This window comes from Panthera tigris, chromosome B2, assembly GCF_018350195.1.
Source record: "Panthera tigris isolate Pti1 chromosome B2, P.tigris_Pti1_mat1.1, whole genome shotgun sequence".
NCBI classification, from domain to species: Eukaryota; Metazoa; Chordata; class Mammalia; order Carnivora; family Felidae; genus Panthera; species Panthera tigris.
The window spans coordinates 1,909,389-1,925,689 of NC_056664.1; the positions used below are offsets into that span (position 1 = coordinate 1,909,389).

Sequence of the window (16,301 nt, forward strand, 5' to 3'; positions counted from 1 at the left end):
AAGCTCCTGGAAGACAGCGGGGCTCAGGCGGCTGACGAACTTCCGGCCTTCACGGCCGCTTGGTTGCCAGGGCGCCGCTACCCGCCGCGGCCCCGGAGCTTCCCTGGACCCGAGGTGAGTTTCGGAGCCCTCGCCCCTCGCCCCTCGCCCCGGGCTCCCGGAAGACGGTCCCGCCCCGTCGGGCGGTGGGAGAGACCCCCGCAGGGGGCGGGGAAGAGGCGCTCGGCGGCGGGTCCTGCTCCCCGGGGAAGGCCGGACTCCCCGGTACCCGCCCCCTGTGCGTCGCCAGTGTTAGCATTATTGCATCTGTTTTTTCTCTAAATATTTCGAAAGACCTCACAAGCGTCCTGACTTGTCATTCCTAGTTTAAAAATTGAGGTTTTATGGAAGCAAATCACTAACGCACCTGACTAGATGTAGGAGCATTCCCTAAAATCACCTAACAGCTAGTCCCTAGTCGTCCTACGGATGTCTTTTCCAACTGATGTGCACCGACTAGGATCCAGCTAAAGACTATTCATTGCAAGCAGTTGTCTTTTAACATTTAAAAACGAGTCCTGCCTTTCCCCTCGCTTCTCCCCGTCCGTCGAAGGGAGGAGTTGACAGACCTCCAGGAGGAGAGCACCGTCGTTTCTGGATTTACCTGCGGTTCCTCTACTCGTGGTTGCAGTTGGTCGTGCTTTGGGTTGTAGTTTACAACACAAGTGGTTTACGATTTTTGTGATCTCTCTGTTGCTAATGCGCTGAAGCTAATAAGAAAAATGCTCTTTTATGCTTTTTCCTCCCGTGTTTTTAGTTCAGCTAAGGAACAGGAGGACGCATGTGTTTGCTGCCTGGCACATCATTGACACTTAGTATCTGTGAGTTCTTTAGTGGGTTATAGGTAATTCTAGGAGCTGACTGTTAGGGGTGGCTCAGTAGGTTGAGCGTCCGACTCTTGATTGCTGCTCAGGTCATGATTTCATGGTTTGTGGAATCGAGCCCCAAGTCGGGCTCTGTGCTGACAGTGTGGAGCCTGCTTGGGATTCTACCCCACTCACTCTCTGTCTCCCTCTGTCTCTCTTTCTCTCTCTCTCTCTCAAAATAAGTAAACTTAAAAAAAAAAAAAAAGAAAGAAAGAAACTGAATACTGGATTTAGGATGAGCTCACTTACTTCCTCCAGGAGTCTGCCTGAACACACCTCCCAAATCATGCCTTGTATTTCACCAAATTGTAATTCTCTCCCCTTGAGCTATAAACTCTGTAAACCCAGCTCTTAGCCCAGCTCCATAAACATCTGTCCAAAGACTGAAGCATTTTTGTACAGTAAAAATTAAGCTGTTTTGCCTTTCAGTTGTATTTTTCAGAGTTAAATAAACTTGAAGAATACATTATTGAGGCGGGAGTCTTTCTGGATCCCATGCGACGGCCTCCCTCCCCACTCTTCTTTCACCTCTGGGCTTTTCGGCCTGCACTTTGGCTCCACCGTCATTCCTTAAGCTCATTCGCCATCCAGTAGCAGAGCTTGAAACATAAATCCAGTCTCTTCGCTTCCCTTCGTAAAAGCCTACTGTGACTTTTGCGCTTCAAATGAAACCCATGCTCCTGGCCCTGCACAATCTGGCTTGTCTTGCCGGCCTAATTCTTTGCCACTCTTCACTCTTCTGTCTGCATCCGCTCCAGCCTTTCAGGTGTGTGACCACATGGGCCTTGAACGGTGTCACGTGCTCTTCCTGTCCCCCATCTCTGCTTTTTGCGTGGCTCGCTTCCTTTTTGCTGTTAAGGGCTCAGCTTACACGTCTACCTCCCATCCACCTGTCTTAACAGGTCCTCCGTTTATTTGGTAACTCAGTGGTTGATTTTCCTCCCAGTACTTACCACGACTGTCATTGTATCATTTGCCTCCTCACTTTTACCATTGTTGCTCTTACTTTTGTTTTGTCTTTCATAAGCCCCAGCAAAACAGGGGCGGGGTCCGTCTTTTTGACGATTATATCTCTGGTGCCTCGCTAAGTGGCCTGATGCATTGTAGGTGCTCAGGGAACGTTTACGGAGTAAAATGAGTGAGGAAATGGCAACATCGATCTAGAACACAGGAATCGACATCAGAAGAAATCAAATAGGAAAACTTTGAAACTTTGAGTGTGTAACAAAAACGGCACCGAATCTATCCACTATATTTTAGAAATACGAGTTGTCAACACTCAGTTTCTTGCAGTTGTAGGACAGAAGTTCCTGGTAAAACTGAGGTCCCCCTTTCCTTGCTGGCTGCCAGCAGGACACTGGTCTCAGCTTCCTTTACACGTGGCCCCTTCCTCCAGTGACCAGCCAGCAAATGTGCATCAAATCCTCCTCATGCTTCAAATCTCTGAATTCCTCATCTGCTACCAGCCAGAGAATAGTCTACATTTAAAGAGATCATGTAAGGGAGCACCAGGGCGGCCCAGAGGGTTGAGTGTCTAACTCTTGATTTCAGCTCAGGTCATGATCCCCACTCCACCCTCCGTTGGGCTACACATAGAGCCTGCTTGAGATTCTCTCTGCCTGTGTCCCCTCCCCTACTCATGCTCTCTCTCTCTCTCTTTCTGTCTCTAAAATAAAATTTAAAAATTTTTAAAAAGTCATAGAAGTAGTGTAGCCCCACCCAGAGATCTATCTTCCTATCATAAGGTCCACTAATTAGTAACCTTAATTATGTTGCTGCGAGAACTGGAGAGACTCCCTGGCCCTGAGGCTTTCACCTAGTAATCCCAAGGATGTCACCAAAGGGTCTTGGTCACATAAAGAATTCAATGACGGGGGCACCTGGGTGGCTCAGTTAAGCATCCGACTTCAGCTAATGTCATGATCTTGTGGTTTGTGGGTTAAGCCCCACGTTGAGCTCTGTGCTGACAGCTCAGAGCCTGGAGACTGCTTCAGATTCTGTGTCTCCCTCTCTTTCTGCCCTCCCCCACTTGTGCGCGCTCTCTCTCTCTCAAAAATAAGTAAACATTAAAACAAATTTAACTCATTACATTTGGTTCATCAGATGTGTATCAGCTACCTGCTTCCTCCTAGGAAATCAGATGACACCAAATTGTACTTAATTGAATCAGGGCACTTAATTGAATAAATCAGGTAAGTAAAACATTGAAGAAAGTTCCATCCATAATTTTATGGCAAATGTACACTTGTACATCTTCTAGGCATTTTGTCATAAGAGGTGTTTGGGATCTGTAGCAAGTTGGGATGTGATCGGGAGTGGAGAGAGACCTGGGCACCAGATAATGCTGACAGATCTCTGGGGGGGTGGGCGGGGAGCTTGGGGAGAAGGGAAAGAGGGTGTTTCCCGTCCTTCTTCCCTTCCCGTTCCTTGCCACGTCTTGATGAGATGAAAAGGGAAAATTCATTTCTTGGTCCACAAACCTCCATGAGTAAAGGCAGGTTCAGGGCGGCATAAGGGCAGGAGGTGAGATCTCACCCGGCAGCTGTGGGGAGAACAGACAGAGGCTGCCCGCCTGTGGCTTTGCGTGTGTGGAGGACTCGCCTGCGCGGCTCCGGGGTTCTTGGCAGCATTAAGCATAATCACAGAACAGCTGTTGCCTGTAAATGTAACCCCGTGGTAAGCCACACTTTTAACAATCATGAAGTTAAATGCAAATCCATAGTTAGGACTTCTCAGACTTACAGTCTTCTTGGACTGAAGACTCAAAAAAACTGATACTCGGTACTGCAGTAAAGAGTAAAAACAATGCAATTGGCCGTGGACATTGGCAAAGCATAAGCTCCAGTCCCTGGGACTCTCCCGTTTTCTCAACACCATAACGTTGTTCATGTAGATGTCACACGAGCGTCTGTCTCCCCCACCGTAGGCGCCATAAAGGCAGGGACCAAGTCTATTTCCTCTCACCGCTCTGACCTGAGCACTATGTCAGGCATCTGGTCAGCACATGTATTTGAATGAATGGGATAAATGCATTTTCCCGCAATAAAGTACAACTGGAAAACTTGTAAATTCTCTCAGACATTGATAATTCTATTTTTTAATGTTTATTTTTGAGAGAGAGAGAGGCAGCAAGTAGGGGATGGGCGAAGAGAGAGGGAGACACAGAATCCGAAGCAGGCTCCGGGCTGTGAGCTGTCAGCACAGAGCCCGACACGGGGCTCGAACTCACAAACTGCAAGATCATGACCTGAGCCGAAGTCGGACGTTTAACTGAGCCCCCCAGGCACCCCAGTAATTCTGTTAACACTGGGCTGAGGCCATGTATAAAACTCAAATGCTACCATTAAAGTAAACTGTCAGTGTAACCACCATTCGGCCTCCCAGCTTACAGTCCACAACCCTGCAACATATTCTCACGATTTCCTTCCTGAATCTTCCTCAGTATTTCTAAACACAGATCTAACGCTGTGACAGTGACATGAAAGCCTCACTGCCCCTCAGTTTTCCGTAGGATAGAGTCTAAACATCTCAGCCTGGAGTTCAAGGCTGTTTTCTGTTCCCACCTTACCTCTTCCCACACGTTTTCTGCCCACACCCTGTAATCTGTAGTCCAGCCACCAGCACCCACACCGGTCCCTAGATCTTCTGTGCCCTGTAACCTTAGAGAGCTTTGGTCCTGTTGGGTCTCCTCCCGTCGCCCTTTCTTTGCCTGACAAATTCCTGTTTGTTATTTTAGGCCTAATTCAAATGCATTTGCCCGTAAGCCACATGTTTTCACTGCTCCATACCCAGTCAGAATGATCTTTTCCTACTCTTTGCTTTCTGGATATTTGGTTAAATCCTCTGTTATAGCACTCATCACTTGATTTTTTTTTTCACATTTATTTATTTTTGAGAGACAGAGACAGAGCGTGAGCAGGGGAGGGGCAGAGAGGGAGGGAATCACAGAATCAGAAGCAGGTTCCAGGCTCTGAGCTGTCAGCACAGAGCCTGATGCGGGGCTCGAACCCACGAGTCGTGAGATTGACCTGAGCCGAAGTTGGACGCGTACCCGACTGAGCCACCCTGGCGCCCCCATCATTTGATTTTATAGCTAGTCTTGTGTGTCCTGTTCTTTACCTGATGCTACTGTGTATTGACTGTCTAGCAGGTTTTTAAATCACTATTTTTGTTTGTTTTCTTGCAATAAGAATTTCAAATGATACAAAAATCAGGAAAAGTAGAGAGTATTCTGTGTAAAGTAGATTTCCCTTCTTCTTGTTCTGCACCTGCCTGGTTCCCTCCCCAGTGGCCAAGGCTGTGTCTCAGTTTTTCGTGGCCATAACATGGTGTAACAACCGTAAAACTTCGCGGCCTGCAGCAATACACATTTATTTAGCACAAGAATCTGTGGGGTGCAGCTGATTGGGCAGGGCTTACCCGCGTGTCTGCAGCGAGCTGGGGGGCCGCCGAGCGTCTCGGCAGACACGTCCAGGCTCACACGTCTGGGGGCCAGCTGCCTGTCAGCTGAGCCGGGAGTGTCCATGTGCCTCTGTCATCGGGGGGGGGGGGCCAGTGGGTCCACCTCCTCACGGTCGTGGAGAGCAAGCCCGGGGGCTGTGTCACACAAGTTCTTCCCAATGTTTGTGTCGCATTTGCTGATGGCACGGTGGCCAGATCCAGTCACGTGGTTGAGCACAGACTCCCAGTGGGAAGGCGCTGGAAAGAGTGAGGAGGCCGGGCGGTTATGTGCCACATGCTTTTCTCCAGATTCTGGACAAAGGTAAGTAAAAGCCTAGATGTACTTTCATGAACATAAACGGTAGCGCGATGCTCGTTGTTCCCGTGCTTTACTTTTTCCCCCGGCACTTTTTCACTTCCATGAATACATAACGTTTTATCGTCAGGTGTGTGCTCTTCAAGAAGAGCAGGCCAGGGAGCCCTGAATCCGCTTCCCTTGCCCGGGCTGGGGCGAGCCTTCTGAGCAGGATGGCTTCGGCGGAGGAGCAGCCCGGACTTAGAGCCGTGAAGGTGGAGGAGGACCGTGTCTGGGACCAGGAGACCTTCCTTCGAGAGAGCGGCATTTCTACTCGGGAGGCCTCCCGCCAACTTTTCAGGCACTTTTGTTACCAAGAGTCCCCCGGGCCCCGCGAGGCGCTGCGCCGGCTCCGCGAGCTGTGCCGCCAGTGGCTGCGGCCCGAGACGCACAGCAAGGAGCAGATCCTGGAGCTGCTGGTGCTGGAGCAGTTCCTGACCGTCCTGCCCGCCGAGCTCCAGGCCTGGGTGCGGGGGCAGCACCCGGAGAGCGGGGACGAGGTGGTGACGGCGCTGGAGGGTCTGGAGAGGGAGTTCAGTGAGCCTGAGAACCAGGTGAGAGTAGGAAGATGGGCTCCCAGACGCCGCGTACCGAGTGATCCGGGCCAGCTGGCTGCAGCCGGTTCTCAGTTGCTGTGTAACAAACTACCCCCAAGCGTGATGGCTTAAACAACCCCAGCACTACCTCACGGACTCTGTGCGTCAGGACCTAGGGAGCTGCTTAGGAGGGTCCCTCACGGGGTTGCAGTGAAGATTTGTTTTCTTAACTTGGATTGTCTTTTTACCAGTCCTCTGAGGCTGGGGTGATCTAACCCACTCTCCTGAGGTGGAGAGGGAAACTGAGGCACGGAGCAACAGGGCCTTACAGTGAGTCAGGGCCACAGGCCCCCCATGAATCCCGTCACCCAGAAGCCAGACACGGTGAGGCGAGGTGTAGCGCCGGGGTCGCTGGGGTGGGTGGCTGCAGGGCTGGGCCTATTCCAGCCCCGTGCACAGGGGAGCCCCCTCCCGGCTTGCCTGGGGCTGGTGGGTCCACTTCTGAGACTGCTCCCCCTGTGGGTGCTGGTGGGCGCCCCAGTTCCTCACTGGTGTCGGCCGGAGGGCTTAGATCTTTGCCGCGTGGGTTTCTGCCTCGGCTGAGTGTCCTCGCACGTCAGCTGTCTTCCCCGAGAGAGAGAGACAGACAGACAGAGAGAAAAGGAGCATGAGGATAGAGCCACAGTGCTTTGTATGACTTAGTCTCAGAAGTTGTAGACCATTGCTTCTGAGTCACTAAGTACAGCTCACACTCAAGGGGAGGGAATCAGGCAGGAGTAGGGATGGAACTCTGGGCCTGTCCCCATGCCATCCCTCTGCACAATGTTTCGGACGGTTCCTTCCATAGTATATTAGCCTGGGCTCCCGTGTCCCTCTCTTATGAACCCAAATATACCTACCTGCCTCCAGGCCCCAGACGATGCCCCTGGCCATTCGGAAGTGCTGTCAGAGGATGGGGTGCATGTGAAGGCCAAGCAGGAATCAAGAGCCATCCAGCTTCAGGCCACGGTGACACAGCTCAAAGGTGAATCTCTCGGTCCCCACAGATTTGGGGAACAAGGTAAGGACTTTGATGGGTCCACCTGGGATCTCTGGTGGCCCTGCTGTGTAGGGTAGCAGTTAAGACCGTGGACTCTGGGGTCAGAGTGCCTGCGTGGTAACTTAAGCACGGCCACTTAGCAGCTCTGTGACATCGGGCAGGCCAGGTGGCCATCCGGCACCTTTGGTTGACGCATCCATGGGATGGAAATCATCACAGTCCTAGAGTCGTTTGGGGATTTCCTGAGTTGACGTGTGTGAAAGAGGTGGAACCGCGCCTGCTTACACGCGTCCTTTCGGGAGCCTCGCCCGCCCTCTCCGGGGCCCCTGCAGCCATCGCAGCAGCGCTCCTGACCCCGCTCTGGTCTCAGGTTCCTCCGGAGCCCTTGTCTTCCTCACTCCGCCACTTCTGTGCTCTTAGAACGCGTGTGCTCGGACGGGATCTTCCGATGCCCCGTCCTGTGGCTGTGCTGTCCCGAAAGGACAGAGACGTGACGTCGTCCGTGCACTTACCGTTCCAGGCGCTGACGTCGTACCGGAAGGCCAGGAGTCGGCGGTGCGGCAAGAAGTTTTGAAGGAAGTGGAACATCTTGCAAATAGCCGACTCCAAAGAGACGCTCCCCTGGACCCTCAGTGCCGGGAAGCTTGGAAGCGGGAGAGCAGGGCGGGAAAGCCGAGGGGACGCGCCGCCGGAGAGCGACCGCACAGGTGCGGCGAGTGCGGGAAAGGCTTCGCTCAGAGCTCGGTCCTCGCTCAGCACCAGAGAACCCACACCGGGGAGAAGCCCTACGAGTGCGACGAGTGCGGGAGAGCCTTCAGCCAGCGCTCCGGCCTGGTCGAGCATCAGCGGAGCCACACCGGGGAGAAGCCCTACGTGTGCGACGAGTGCGGGAGAGCCTTCAGTGCTGGCAACGGCCTCATCAGACACAGGCGGATCCACACGGGGGAGAAGCCCTACGGCTGTGAGGAGTGCGGGAGAGCCTTCCGCCTGAGCTCGTACCTCGTTCAGCACCAGAGGATCCACACGGGGGAGAAGCGCTACCGCTGTGGCGAGTGCGGGAAGGCCTTCAGCCAGAACGCGGGGCTCTTCCAGCACCTCCGCGTCCACACGGGGGAGAAGCCCTTCCAGTGCGGCCAGTGCGGCAAGCGCTTTAGCCGGCGGACCCTGCTCGGCAAGCACCAGAGGAGCCACACCGGGGAGAGACCGTACGCGTGTGACGAGTGCGGGAAGGCCTTCGGCCACCACTGCAACCTCATCAGGCATTTTAGAATCCATACCGTTGCCAAACCGGACTGATTCCCCGGACGCCCTGACTCCTAGATGGGGCCGCCTTGGAAAGTCGGCCTTTCACGTGGCTCATTTTGTTTTGGCCAGATTTACGGTGCTCCGGATCGAGTAGCTCGTCTGCAGACCCGGTGCCGGGGTCTCCCGGTGAACGGCCGCGGTTGTGGGCGGTTCCGGGCACCCCCCCTTCTTCCCTATCCTTTGGTTCGTTTCTACTGATTTCCCTCAAAAGAGACCGAAATCACCTGGAAATAAATTGCTGCGGAGGGGCCGTTCTTGGGTGATACTGAATACTGAACAACTCTGAAAAACTGGTTTCTGTGTATGTGTATACGTTTTAAAGATTGGGTAAATCCAGGAGCGCCGGGGGCCTCAGTATACTCTTTAAAGATTAGGTAAATCCAGGGGTGCCTGGGTGGCTCAGTCGGTTAAGCATCTGACTTCGGCTCGGGTCATGATCTCGCGGTCGGTGGGTTCGAGCTCCACGTCGGGCTCTGTGCTGTCAGTTCAGAGCCTGGAGCCTGCTTCGGATCCTGTGTCTCCCTCTCTCTCGGTTCCTCCCCCACTCCTGTTCTCTCTCTGTCTCAAAAAATGAATAAACATTAAAAAAAAATTTAAAGATTGGGTAAATTCAAAGAACATCAAGACGAGGTGCTCCCCACCCCCCACCCCCCCGTAAAAGTTACATTTTATACACACCTAAGGGTTGGGAATGACCAGTGCCGTGGTCTCCCCGAGGAACGTGGTGGATGACCATCAGAGGGGGTGGTGTACTATCTAAGCAGCGTTGTCTGTGGCGTGAAACGTGTGGTCCTGACAGCTTAGAGCGCTGTGTGCCGGGAGATATCTGAGTGCAGGTCGTTACCATATTTCAGGTTTCCAGTTTTGTTGTAAATAATGAGGGGACACTTGAGCGCTTGCTCGGTGCACTCTTACACTTGCAGCCTCTCGGTCAGCATTCTTCCCCTGCCTCTGCCTTTTGGAGGTCAGTCGGCGACGTTGAGTGCCCTTGCAAGAATCATGGAGGGGGCTCTGTGGAGGAGGGGGGCCGCTGACCTGGGGCGGCCTGCTGCTTAACTGGAGAGACCAGCACGCACAGACCGTCGGCTGTCAGAGCTCAGCACAGGCTCTGGCACCAGACAGCGTGGGTTCCAGTCCTGCCCTCTGTGAGTCGTGCGACCTTGGGTAACTCACTCTAGACCCTGCGCTACAGTCTCCCCACCTATAACGGGGTGCTGGCGGCGCCCTTCGCACGGGGCACAGGAGACTAAGTTAACACAGGGGCGCCTGAGTGGCTCTGTCGGTTAAGCGTCCGACTTTGGCTCAGGTCATGATCTCACGGTTGTGAGTTCAAGCCCCGCGTCGGACTCTGGGCTGACAGCTGGGAGCCTGGAGCCTGCTTCGGATTCTGTGTCTCCCTCTGTCTGCCCCTCTGCTGCTTGCACTCTGTCTCTCGCATTGTCTCAAAAGTAAATAAACATTAAAAAAAAAAAAAAAAGACTAAGTTAACACAAACTTTGAAACACTTAAGCCAGAGAAACGAAACGATACCATCTAATGAATATGGGTGGCATTGTGAGCACGCTGGGACTCCCTAGGATATTAAACGCCCCTGCGGACATTCTCATTATACTTGTCTCCACGGTCAAAATCTGAGGCAGAATTCCTAAAAAGAGGAAGTAAAAGTTCAGCTTTAAAGTATACTGTGCTAAACCTTTGTTTTTGAGGTTTATTTTTAAAAAATTAGAATGTGTGTGTGTGTGTGTGGTTTCCCTTATAGCTCTTACAGCTTTGGGGGGGGGGGTGGCTCTTTAAAATTCCTTGACTGGGGCGCCTGGGTGGCTCAGTCGGTTAAGCCTCCGACTTCAGCTCGGGTCACAATCTCACGGTCCGTGGGTTCGTGCTCCGCGTCGGGCTCTGGGCTGATGGCTCAGAGCCTGGAGCCTGCTTCTGATTCTGTGTCTCCCTCTCTCTCTGCCCTTCCCCCGTTCATGCTCTGTCTCTCTCTGTCTCAAAAATAAATAAACGTTAAAAAAAAAAATTAAAATTCCTTGACTGTTTCATTTGTGAGTAGAACAATTGGTTAAATTCAGATTATCCTAGAATAATGCTTATCAAATTTTAGAGTATCTACAAATGACCTGCGATCTTAAAATACAGACTCTAATTCCAAAGGTCGGAGCGGAGCCCAGCAATCTGCATTTTCAGCACGCTCCCGGCGCTGCTGCTGGTTCCCAGAGCACCAAGGCCACGCGGCCCTTCGGAAACGCGAAGGGGCGCCAGGCCGGTGCGGTTTCCCTCCCGCCCCCTCCCTCCTGCAGCCTCCGTGGGCGGCAGCGTGTAGTCCCCAGAGCGGTGCTCCCGCGCAAGAGGGCGGAGGGGGAGGCGGTGTCTGGCACAGGCAAATCCAGCCCGACCTTCAGCCGGGGAGTCTGAAAGACGCCCTCCATGTTCGCCTAGAGAAAGCTGCGGTCCTCGTCCTTCGTGCCTGAGCTGTGCCCGAGCTCCGGGGGTGAAGGCCCAGGGGCTGCCCCGCGCCCACGAGCACACCGCAGACCTGCCGGCCCTCCCGGGGACCCTGGGCATCCAGGACCCAGGGACCAGGTCCCCGCGGAGGTGTCTGTACCTGCCCCTCCCACGTACCGCCCTGAACTGGAGTCTGCCCCTCTGGGTTCCCCACCCCAGGGCTCCGCACGTTCCAGCCTCCTTCCCTCCTTCCCTTCTCTATTCGGGAAGGCAAAGAAAAGCCCCCAGAGGAGAAAGCAGCCACAGGAAGCCAGAGGGGCAAAGGAGAAAAGCAGGGGGTGGGGGAGAGGAGGCCTTCTGAGGGGTGCAGGGGGAGAGTCTGGAAAGAAAGGCCTAATTCAGGGCGAGCCTGCAGCAGGGAGAAAATGGAAGGGAGAATCTGGGAATGTTTTCATTTTATTTTTCAGGTTCTGTTTCAATAATCTGGTCCAAGTGTTGCCCAGTAAACTGGGGAGACTCTGGGCCCTGGAGTCTCGACCCAGCCTGTCCCAAAGATGTTTATTTTAAACAGGAGGTTTTCGGTCTGATCAGAAGAATTCAAGGACACAGCAAATGAGCGACACAAGGGGGAAAGTTTATTTAAAAAGTACGCTCTTGAGGGGCGCCTAGGGGGGCTCAGTTGGTTCAGCGTCCAACTTGAGCTCGGGTCATGACCTCACAGTTCATGAGTTGGAGACCCACATCGGGCTCTGTGCTGACAGCTCAGAGCCTGCTTAGGATTCTCTCTCTCTCTCTCTCTCTCTCTCTCTCTCTCTCTCTCCCCCCCCCTCCCCCCGGCCCCGTGCATCCTGTGTCCCTAGGGCTTGTGTTCTTTATTGACAGTTGTTAAGGGGGTGGAATATCCATTATTTGGAGCAGGAATTTCTTGGAAGCAGGATTTTTTGGTTGTTTGTTTTGGGCCTTTTCTTCATTATTTGGTCAGGGGTTTCCGGCCTACCTTGTCAGTAATCTTGGGCCTGTGCTTTGTTCTGGAATGCTGCCAGGACAGGTCTCTGACCCTCTCCATAGCTGGCCCTGACTTCCCCTTTGCTAACCTCCAGGCATTCCTAAACAACTGCTACTCTAAGTTTCATTAATATTTGTGGAAAAAACATGGGGTGCCTGGGTGGCTCAGTCGGTTGAGTGTCCGACTTCAGCTCAGGTCATGATCTCACGGTTCATGAGTTTGAGCCCCGTGTCGGGCTCTGTGCTGACAGCTCAGGGCCTGGAACCTGCTTCGGATTCTGCGTCTCCCTCTCTCTCTGCCCCTCCTCCGTTTGCGCTCTGTCTCTCTCTCAAAAATAAACATAAAAATTTTTTTTAAAATATATTTGTGGAAAAAACATTTAAAGACCCAATTTCCAAATATCTCCCTTTTAAAACAAATCTAATCATAAGATAGCATTATAATTTATGGATCTATTAATTACTTATTTTCCATCTTCCAGTTAGAACATGGCCCGTTTTATCCAAAGATACCAAATGCTACGGCAACAAACAAACCAAGCGAAGCCCAGAGTGTCTCTATGAGTGTTGGTTCCTCCCGAAAGTTGAGGCTTTACTGACTGAACCAAATGGCTTCCTAGTTTCTGATCGCTTAGTCTTCCAGCCGGTTTTCTGTAATGCTGCGCACGAGACACTAATCCAGACATGTCGAAAAGAACTCCACTTGGGACATCTGAGACTCTGGTTTTCCGTACATTTTCCCGTTAGTAAGGACTTGCAGGTATAGGCTCATATGTATTGTCCGTATAGCCTGCCAGAGTTCCCTGGGGGTGGGAGGTGGTTTTCCAGGAGTTTTGGAACACAGTTCTCTGTTCCTTTTAGTTATATTTTTTTATTTTATTAAAATTTTTTTTAACGTTAATTTTTGAGATAGAGACAGAGCATGAATGGGGGAGGAGCAGAGAGAGAGGGAGACACAGAATCGGAAGCAGGCTCCAGGCTCTGAGCTGTCAGCACAGAGCCCGACGCGGGGCTCGAACTCACGGACTGTGACATCGTGACCTGAGCCGAAGTCTGATGCTCAACGCACTGAGCCACCCAGGTGCCCCTAATTTGTTTTATTCTTAGACTAAGGCTTGAATAAGATCTAAGGATATTAAACGTGGTAGATAGGGTGCTGCCTGTGAATGTCACTTCTAAACAGCCGTAATACGCTCTCATGTGTCTCAGTTTCTCCCAGCAAGGCCTAAGGCCGTCTAGGGGGCCCAGAGCACTGGACAATCAGTCCTTATGGATGCGTCCCCCGATAAACCAATCATGAATTACCTTACGAGACAGGAAATTCCTATGGGAGAGCTAAATCTCAAGGAATTCCTCACATACTCCCGCTAGGCTTTCGGTCACCTGAAAGCACCATTTGGCCAGAAGAAGCAAGTGTCCCTTCATCTGAGCTGCGATTCAGCCTCTCACTTTTCTAACCAGAAAATTTTATTCGAGCCTTATATTAATAACATCAATTAGTATAATGCTAAATTAAGACAACCAACCCATAAACTTCCCCCTCTAGGTTATCCCCACTTAGAGAACATTACCTGTAACCTTTGACCGCTCAAATAACAAGCCCATCAACTCAAATTGACGAGGTCTGGAGAACGGGAGAACACACCAGATACACCTTCGAGGGGCCGCGAGGTCAGGGGTATAAAGGGCCGGTGCAGGTACTCGCTGTGCTTTCCCGAGCACCCCCGCGGTTTTCGGGTAAGTTGCTCTGAGCGCCTACCGGCTACACCAAGAAATGTGGGGCGCAGAATGAACAAGCCTTTTAGAATTTCTTTACAAAAGGAAGAGTTTTTAATTGGAGCCGAAGTTAGGACAGCTGGCAGGGGTACACAATCTTCAAAAAGGGCTCTGGTAAGGGAGTGTTTGGTGTTGCGGTGTATACGTTTTTACATAAACAGTTGCGAGTCATCGCGGAGCTTATGGAACTGTTTTAGTATCTGCAGGGCAGCATGGCTTTAAACTTACTGCAACCAGGGATGGTGATTCCTTTTTCTTTTGTGTTCAGAATGCTTTCTGGTAACTTTAACCAGGCAGAGGTACAGTGTGTGTTCACAGCAGAAAGAACCCCTGCTTTGAGGTTTTGCCCAGTTGTTCTCATTGGCAAATGTTAAAGTATAGCTTCCCTGGGAGTCCAGGAGCAGGACCCACAAACATGAGAAGCTGAAAATTCCCTTTATCACGGGAAGTGAGGGAGTCCCTCCGTGCAATCTGGGAAGAGGGTACGCCTACCAGCAAAGGGATGAGGTGGAGCAAAGGCCCTAGGGATGGAATGAAGATAGCTTTCCATTGGGTGTGTGTGATGATCCTTACCTTCCCGCAGAAGGGGCGGCCGTGGGCATTCGCCACGGGCCTTTATAACGGCGTCAACGGAGCCCCGCATCGGCTTCATGTTGTACTTGATTGAGGTTCATATTTGAGGCTGACTGACGCCCCCATCTAGTGTTTCCTATTAAGTGCCTGGAAACTTTGTGCACCTGGAAAGTCGCTTTTTCCTTCCTCGTCTAGAAGGAGTAGGTGGTGCCTCACGCACAGGTATCAGTGTAATTGCTGGGAGACTCGCGGCGTCCGGAGCCCACGGCCTTCGCGCGCACGGGAGAACACGGCGCTGAGCGTGGGGACAGGTCCGACGGCCGGCGAGCGGCAGGTAGGGGACGGGGAGAAGATGGGTGGGGGCTGGGAGGGGACGGGCGGGGCAGGGGCGGGACTGGGGGGCGCTGGGGTCCGGCGGCAGGCGCAGAGAACTACGCTAGTTTGTCAGCACAGCGCAGGTGTTCGTTACTCTGCGGCTGTGTGCCCGCGGACGAGCTCCTCACGTCTCTGCGCCGCTGTGGAAAGGCTGGGGGGGGGGGGAGGCGGGAGGGCGCATCTCAGGAGGCAAGGCGGCAGGTGAGAAGTGGGATGGGGCCGGGAACGGGAAGGCTAGGGCCAGCCTGGTTTCCTACGGGAGGTCCGCTTTGGGGGAGTGGGGAGCGGGGCACTTCTTACTCCCCCACTGGCCGCCCGCGAGGAGGCCAAAGAGCGGACACAGCCTCCGAGCAGCCTAGAGAGGCAGCGGAAGTGGCCGGGCGTGCGCCGGAAGGGGGTCCGCGCGGCCTCGCCGGCCCGGCTCCGGAGCCTCGGTGGCAGCCCCGCCGCGGCCGGGTGAGCGCGGGCCTCGGCACGTGTGTCGTCTGTGATGGCACAGAGCGCTAGGGTGCGCGCCCGCGGGCCGCGTCGGCGTGACGCGGTGCCTCCCTGGGCTCCGAGCCGCGTCTGGGAGGAGCGCTAATCCCCTCAGGCGGCCGGGCCGGACTTTCGTCCCTACGGCCCTCCTAGAGCGGAGGGCGCGCGTTGCGGGCTGCTCCCCGCGGGCTGGCGTCGAGGTCGTGTCCCGTGGTCGCTGCTGGGGACGACATCGCCGGCCGGACTCGCGCATGACCGAGAGCGACGAGCGGCTCCCCGCGCACGTGCCGGCGCGCTTGCCGTTCGCGTCTGCCGCCTGAGGTTTTCCTCGAGGGTGTCCCGGCCCATGTCTGTGAGTGCTACTTACATGTGGCGGCGTATGTTTACACGGTGTAATATTCTGTGTGTGTATGCTGTGTACCTACCAGACGTACATGTGTGTCGTCACTGCGCTCGGGCGTCCTCCCTGCTTTATAGAACACACCTCCTTTGTCACGCACTGCGGTATGTGATCTCCTTCAATTAAACGATGATGGTAAAAGTGTACTTTATTCCTACGCACCCATGCTTCCCGCTTTGTGTTTTGGATACTGACCCTTTAGGGGATATGTCGTTTGTAAATCTCTTCCGTTCATTGTTTCGTCTCTTAGATGGTTTCCTTTGCTGCACAGGAGCCTTTTATCTCCACGTGCTCCCAGCAGTTTATTTCTGCTTTAGTTTCCCTTGTCTCGGGAGACACATCGAGAAATATTTTGCTGCCACCAAGGTTGAGAAATTACTGCCTATGCTCTGAACCTAGGATTCTTACGGTTTCAGATCATATATTTACGTCCTTAATTTATCTTGGGGGCATATTTTCATCTGTGGTGAACAAAGGTCGTCTGGTTTTATTCTTTTGCATGGAGCTGTCCAGTCCCAACACCATTTGTGAGGAGACTTTTTTCCATTGTATATTTTTGCCTCCTTTGTCGAAGTTTAATTGACCATATAATCTTGGATTTCTTTCCTGGATCTCTGTTCTGTTCCAGTGCTTCCTATATCTGTTTTTGTGCCGGCACCATACTGTTTCA

At 53.0% G+C, this 16,301-nt stretch overlaps 1 protein-coding gene and 1 long non-coding RNA gene across 7 annotated transcripts in view; both read left to right on the plus strand.

Annotated features, from left to right (window-relative positions):
- The first annotated feature begins 3 nt into the window (after nucleotides 1-3).
- On the plus strand, nucleotides 4-9,021 carry LOC102964468 (zinc finger and SCAN domain-containing protein 31). 4 transcript variants are annotated; one of them, XM_042985432.1, is made up of 5 exons: nucleotides 43-114; nucleotides 5,562-5,667; nucleotides 5,792-6,254; nucleotides 7,146-7,296; nucleotides 7,796-9,021. In XM_042985432.1, the coding sequence occupies exons 3-5, from the start codon at nucleotides 5,874-5,876 to the stop codon at nucleotides 8,569-8,571; spliced, it is 1,308 nt and encodes a 435-aa protein (XP_042841366.1). In that variant the 5' UTR covers nucleotides 43-114; nucleotides 5,562-5,667; nucleotides 5,792-5,873; the 3' UTR covers nucleotides 8,572-9,021. The 4 variants fall into 4 exon arrangements, with proteins under 4 accessions (XP_042841368.1, XP_042841366.1, XP_042841367.1 ...); XM_042985433.1 differs by having other exon boundaries at nucleotides 99-114; nucleotides 5,568-5,667; XM_042985434.1 differs by lacking the exon at nucleotides 5,562-5,667 and having other exon boundaries at nucleotides 4-114.
- Nucleotides 9,022-14,605: 5,584 nt separating this feature from the next.
- LOC122238491 overlaps nucleotides 14,606-16,301 on the plus strand; it is a 35,383-nt gene continuing 33,687 nt past the window's right edge. The window contains exon 1 of one of the 3 annotated variants that reach the window (XR_006217419.1): nucleotides 14,606-14,713. This is a non-coding gene — a long non-coding RNA (uncharacterized LOC122238491). Of the gene's footprint in view, nucleotides 14,714-15,211; nucleotides 15,584-16,301 lie in introns of those variants that run through there. The other 2 variants (XR_006217420.1, XR_006217421.1) reach the window with 2 other exon arrangements.